At 37.4% G+C, this 6,598-nt stretch overlaps 2 protein-coding genes across 2 annotated transcripts in view; one reads left to right on the top strand and one right to left on the bottom strand.

The window, feature by feature from the left end:
• Nucleotides 1-2,278, bottom strand: part of LOC108736547 (DNA replication licensing factor Mcm7-like) — a 23,333-nt gene extending 21,055 nt beyond the window's left edge. Inside the window, exons 1-3 of the mRNA XM_025980561.1 lie at nt 2,186-2,278; nt 1,325-1,470; nt 1,061-1,286 (exon numbers count right to left, since the gene is read on the bottom strand). Of these exons, the coding sequence (XP_025836346.1) occupies nt 1,061-1,286; nt 1,325-1,470; nt 2,186-2,278 (465 nt within the window). The remainder of the gene's footprint in view (nt 1-1,060; nt 1,287-1,324; nt 1,471-2,185) is intronic.
• A 1,620-nt stretch (nt 2,279-3,898) lies between these two features.
• The window catches only part of LOC108739379 (division abnormally delayed protein), a 454,546-nt gene continuing 451,846 nt past the window's right edge, over nt 3,899-6,598 (top strand). Inside the window, exon 1 of the mRNA XM_025980560.1 lies at nt 3,899-4,216. Within this exon, the coding sequence (XP_025836345.1) occupies nt 4,030-4,216 (187 nt within the window). The 5' untranslated portion in view covers nt 3,899-4,029. The remainder of the gene's footprint in view (nt 4,217-6,598) is intronic.

The raw sequence follows: 6,598 nt of genomic DNA, 5'->3' as shown, positions 1-6,598 counted from the left end.
ATAGGCAAATACCTCTGTCTGCATCGTAATTCCTGCGAGCCATTTTAGCATTAACGCAAAAAACCCACAAACGTTACTTATTTTGTATATTTTAAATTACTATTTTATTACAATATGGGAGAATTATTAAGTCGAATATAAAAAAAGATTAAATGAATTCAGTTAAAAAATAAGCCGACAAAAAAATCAAACACTTCGAAACTTAACCTCTTCAAGTAAATGCGCGGGAGATTTGATAATAGATAATTTAATGAGAAACATTTAATTTGTGAATGTGGCTCATTAACCGTATACGTAAACGTTGAATATTTATCTATGGATAATATCCTGAGGTGTATATTTAACAATGAAATGCATTAATTCAATTCAAGAAGACCAAAGATAGCAGCCACATAAGGAACTTTAATGCATGGCACGAGCATCAGCAATTTGTGATTTGTGTTTTTGTGTGTGCCAGACTACTAGGTGGTTTGCTGCGCAGTAAGGCAGTGCGCGTAGACAAGGAGTTGCTTACATTTTGTAATTGATATCTATTGTATTTGACTTATACAGACTATAGATAAGGAGTCAATATGTATAAAATTTGTTCCAAAAATTTAATAAAATAATAGAGCTGCGATCACTGTAAATTCAAAGTTACCAAATTGACTTGAAAAATATTGATTTTTTTAATCTGTTTTCGCATGTTAATAATGCACGTTCTATTTTTCATTTTATTGTAAAGTAAATTAAGGGATTTTAAATGTGTCAAATTAATTTATAGCATAGAAAGCGTTTTCTATCCTATACTAGTGAAAATTTAATAAAACAGTAAAGAGCACTGCGATCCATATGAATTCAAGGTCAACATCTTCACACTAAAAATCTATTAAACCTTTACATGGCTAAAATAACAATAAAATGAATAGTAAAATATAGTTATTGCAGAATAAATCAATATTTTCCAAGTCAAATTGGTGACCTTGAATTCATAGCGGACTATTATTTTATGAAGTTTTCTGTATAACTTTTATTGTTCGCTGGGAGATGCTTGATGTCGAACTCGTATTGCTGTAGTCACCGTAGCCAAGGTGCAATCTGTCCTTTCTAGGTCTTGAATAGTCGAAGGGGATTTCCAGTTCCCTATCGGGCGCGTCTCCAGGTGGCGGTTAGGAGAATGCTCCCCAGATATGGCGGACACCAGTTTTTTTTTGAGCATGGAACAAAACTGGATGTTGGTGTCAGCTTGGGGATAGGCGACCAACCTAGGCAGGCGAGGCTCATCAGCCGTAGAGAAGGCAACTCGCCTAGGGCAAGATCTCGAAAAATTCCCAAAAAAATATACATGATGAGATCCCCAAGATCACAATTCACATCAGGATGTACAATAACCCCTGCAGAGATCGACCAAGTATTGGAGTAAAACCCTGAAGGTCGAAAAGGGTGAGCTTTGGTCGGTCGTAGGACTGAGAGATGACCAGGAGCAGGTTCCTGTTACAGATGTTAGGAGTTTGGGCGGGCGTGTGTACTGCTAAAGAACCAAAAAAGAGAAAGTACCTGAATCGTGGAGGGTTAGATCACGAGGCGCATGACTGTTCTTCAACGAGGAAATGCTGTAACTGTTGCTCTGGCGCTGCCAGACCTATAGGCATGTGGTGAATAAAATCAAGGGGTCCCGTGAGAAAGTACAAGGAAGTGAAGTTAGCCATTCCGGTAAGAATACTGCAATTAATCGTCAACAAGAGGTAAGAGGCAATGGAGATATTGGAACAAGTTGCCACAGAAAGGGATTGTGATGTGCTTTTAGTCTCTGAGTCAACCAAAAGATTCTTATAGAAGAGAGGTTAGACATACGATGAAAACATGGATGTGACGATTTTCCCAATTACGGAACCTCCCAATTACAACTCGGAGCCACCACGGGGCGGCGGAGGATCGCTTTTGGCGTGACGTAGTCAGCTAACAATTGAGAGTCGTTGTCTTCCACTTTTCACCCAACAGTTCGCTTGAAGACTTTTTAAGCTCTTCTTAAGCAGGCTGGAAAGGACGATTCAATCCACGAAGGGAGCGGTGGTGGTGGATCGGAACTTCAGTAGGCACTGGGTTCTATAGGGTTCACCCTCCACCGACATAAAAGGAGCTTTGATAGAAGACCTCATTCTTGATGTGGACGGCATATTTCTTCATACAGGGGAATCCGACCTACCTTTTGCTGGGACCCGAGGTTCTTTATTGTGGACATCAGCTGGACAGTGAGGCTCTGGACTAATTGGCTTACGGAATGGCAAGTCTTGGACATTGACACAGCAACCACCACCAAAATCTGCGTGACAATCACTGGTGACGTGAAGCACCGTAAGGAGTCAACAGTAAGGAAAGACAGGACGGTATATAGAACGACGCATAAGCTCCTGAAACAGTTTAGACTAGCGCTTCAGAAACAGGTTTGAGTAGAGAGTAGTCAGGGCGATCTCACGGTTCTACCCCGCATTATGAAAGAAGCATGTCGTCAGACGTTCCCTTCCCCATCAAATAGGCGGTGGGAAGGAAAGTCTAAATTTTGGTGGAATGCTGACATCGCAGCTCAAACAGCGAAATGTAGCTCTCTGTGAAGAAGAGTCCAGCGTCCTAGGAGCGGAGACACAGAAGAAAATCCTGAAGTGGACGATTAGACAAGCTAAATGGAGCAATTGGAAAGTATTCCTAGACTGTCTGGAGCTGAATCCTTGGGGAGACGCTTATCAGTGGGCTGTTAAGAATCTGCAAACCACACATAGGGTAGTCATGAATACGGAACAACAAATACAGGAAGCCAAGCGTCTCTTTCCGGAGCACACACGTAAGTGATGGCGGAAGGAACTCTAAAATGAGGCGGACACACCAATACACGTTGGCGAGGTGAAGTCGACGCTAACAAAGTTCAAAAAGGGAAAGGCACCCGGGTCCCGACTGGATAACGGTGGAAATCCTGGAGATCATAGTAGACGTACCCGGACAGAGGGTTATCAAGGAGCATAAAGCATTTTCCTCTCCCATTGGTCCATGCGTTTGCCTCTCTCGCTGCTCTAAACTGCTTCAGATAGATGGACCACGAGATATTCCCATAGAATGTCAATTTCAGCTTTTAAGTTTCTCCTTTCTATCTTCTTTTAGTTCCAGAAAATTTGATGAAATCCGTTAATGTCATCGAATTCGTTCTTCTTTCATCTAGTTTTTCAATGATATACGACATGCTGGGGTTATTTACGATCCATAGAAACAGAAAATTTTATTAAACTCTTCATTGAGGTCAGATTCTTTCTTCTTTCTTGGAAAGCTTTCCAAAGATATAGGTTTGTTGCGGTTGCTCGCGATCGGTAGAAACTTGGCCGATGAAACGCTCTGGATTATTCAATTGAATCAAAATCCTCCTTTTTCTTCTTTAGATCTAAAAAATCTGGTCTTCCTTCTTACTAGGGAGATGTAGGTAATTTTTGTCACACACAAACTAACTTGAAAGATGCATATTCACGAATCATAGTGATGAAAGCAAACGAAACGGATTTGAAATATTTAACAATTGAAAAAAATAAAATGGTTTCCTAAAGGTAGAGTAAAAGAGTCATTTACAAAGAATCATCACTTAAGTTTACCTAAATGTTATTCAAAGTTAGGTAGTTTGAGTAACTAAGCAGCCAATTAATGTTTTCTTATGTTTTACTTTAACTTCGAAATCTTCCAATCAAATTGTGATTTATAATTGCAATTTGTTGTAATCGTTCCGTATGTAAGAAATGTTGCCTAATTTAAGGAGTAGACGGTTATTTAAACGAATATTGTTGAATGAACTGTTTTTAGAAGTAACCAAGTAACGTTGGTTTTGCGCACGCAGGCCGTCGTCAAGCAGTCCCATCTGTTCACAGCCGAACTGAAACAGCAAACAGGATTTTCGGCATTTTTCAGTTCAGTGTGCTTCGAGTGGCGGTAGGTAACGTACGGCCGTAAAGCGCTTGGCTTGATTGAAAACTCATTGCGTCGTCTGCCTTGTACCGCGAACTATTCAAAATAGTCATGCATTCTCGGTGTGTTTTTTTAGTTTTTGCGTTCGTTCTCGTGTGTTTCGGTACAGTGTCAACCAGAAATGTGGAAAAAACGCGCTCTAAACGAAATAATAAGGATTTAGATCAAAGTTGTGAGAAAGTGAAGGCATTTTTTGAAATGCGAAATGTGAGTGTGCAACCCTTGGATAAGCCACAAGGTAATTTAATTTTTTAAAATCTCAACTTTTAAACGATGTTTAAATTGTGTACTTACATACCTGTTTTGAATATAAAATGAAGTTTACCAAAACAAATGTAGCAACTGCATAAATTGTGTTGTCTAATATTAATTAAATAACATCAGCCGGATACTTAATGAAAAGATAATTGATCTTTTATTATCAAAACATTTATGATACGTATTATTTTTATTTAAAAAAACATATAAGTTTGCAGGTGTATCTTTAGTAAGCACATGTTCATATCGCTGCCAAGTACTAACGTAGGGTTTGTACAGACATTGCAATTAGGTACAGTCAATGAATAAAAAGAAATCAATCAAATATTGGTACTCCGTTGTATAATTTTGTGCTCGTTACCCTGCATAGGTATCTGGACAAGAACACGTTCTTCTTGAATCAGCTGTGGTAGTTATACATAAAACATGTACATACATATATAGATAAGTGTGTTCGAAGGTATGTAGGTACCTATCTATCTATCTGCTAGAAATTTAAGATATTAAGAGTTTCCGAAAAATGTCCAACCCTTTTATTATTATTTATATTAGAGGCAGAAACGGGAGTTACGAGGGGTAGAGGTAGACCTAGATTAGATTACTGTTCGCAAATAGTTAGGGATGTGGGTTGTTCTAGTTTTAGGGAAATGCGGAAATTAGCTCAAGATAGGAAAGTGTGGAGGTATGTGTCGAACAAGTCTTAGGACTGACGACCTTATGATGATGATGACAAGAATAGGTTGCTATTTCTATTTATACAACAAAGCATTTCCAAAAATACATCATGAACTATTAGTTGAGCCTATCACAAAAATTAAGTGTACTCTTCAGTTCATTACCTAATCGGTAATCATGATATGAATTAGGGTCAAGGGATGTACGTAGATAACTTAAAAAAGTGTTTGTCTTAAGTTAATCGATGCCTACTGTTAAAACGGTTACAAATACTGCGAAGTAAGTTGGGTGTTATTTAGCATTGTATCTATTATAGTCTAATCCTTATTGATAAGGAGGATACATGGTAAGAGAAAAATGCCTTTTTCGGCTTATAATTTATTTACGTGGTTTAATTTATGATACTAAATGAGTTTAAATTAATAACAGTCGAATGACTTGGTAGGATTTCTTCGGAAAGCCTTTAGCGGAGGTAATAAAAATACTTGACCTCCGACAGATGTATACCTGGGTAGGTATCTATTGTAAACGGTCTTCGTTGTTGCATAAAGAGACTTAAAGCACGACCGAATTCTTCTATGGTGTAAGTGCATCTTTCAGTGGCGTAACCACGCATGAGTTGAGGATTGAACCCCCGCTCCCTCCCATGACAAGAACTGTATTGAAATAATACGTAATTTAGTACAGTAATCAATAAGTAATACAAATTAGAACAAACGACCTATCTCTATTCAATCTTAATTACCAATTTTTATTAGATAGTTTTTTTATTATACTTATTAAATTATTTATTATTAGTGGAACATAGAAGTTTGTAGTGGTCAATATTATATCGGAACTGCCAGATGCAGATCGCGATTTCGATCTTGTTGGATCCCATCAGCACGTCGCATAACAGAGACCAATTCTACCTGCTATCTTGAGTTCAGCAAGTAGATATCCATCTATGTAAACGTAACTTGTTGAATATATTGAATTTCAACAAATTTAGCATTCTACTACAGGTGGCGTTTACCGCGTCGTTTGTAAGATTTCATAAAACGCTGTGTCAAATTTAAAAATGACAGTTAACTTATTCTAGACAGTATGATTATTGGGGAAAATTAATCAAATAATCTGGCCACATTTTGAATAAACACTAAAATAAAACCCAAAAAACGTTTAGAAACCCATTATGCTTTTCGACGTCTAAGGTGTCGTCCTCAGATTTTTAACTTTGTCTTGTACAGTAAGAAAGAGCCTAGGGTAAGGTATTGGTTGTTTGAACGGAAACCCAAAAAGAATTCTAAACTTATTTTTTTGTGATAAAACTACAAATTTACTGTTTTCGTATATTTCCCTTTTACTTTTGCTATAAGACATCTCGCTTCTATGAGTAGATAGTACAGAGCAGACAGACAGACGAAGGACAAAGTGACGATCTTTTTGAGGTACGGAACTCTAAAAACGATCATAAGTAGCGATATAGATATTATTTAGGTTATGCTTTTATTAAAAAATATTTCGTAATCCTATTACTTTACAAATACATTATAAATAAAAAAAGTAAGGAATCATGTACTTATACACAGGAACGAATATTGGGACCCTAGAAATTTTTTTCTTCGTGAATCCCTTCTCTCACAAGAAACAGAGCACTGAAAAAATATAAAACAATACATAAAACATAATTAAAACAATTGAAAAA

This window comes from Agrilus planipennis, unplaced genomic scaffold (genome assembly GCF_000699045.2).
Source record: "Agrilus planipennis isolate EAB-ADULT unplaced genomic scaffold, Apla_2.0 scaffold82, whole genome shotgun sequence".
NCBI classification, from domain to species: domain Eukaryota; kingdom Metazoa; phylum Arthropoda; class Insecta; order Coleoptera; family Buprestidae; genus Agrilus; species Agrilus planipennis.
The sequence above is the reverse complement of the archived record's forward strand: the minus strand, read 5'-3'. Positions and strand labels throughout refer to the sequence as shown.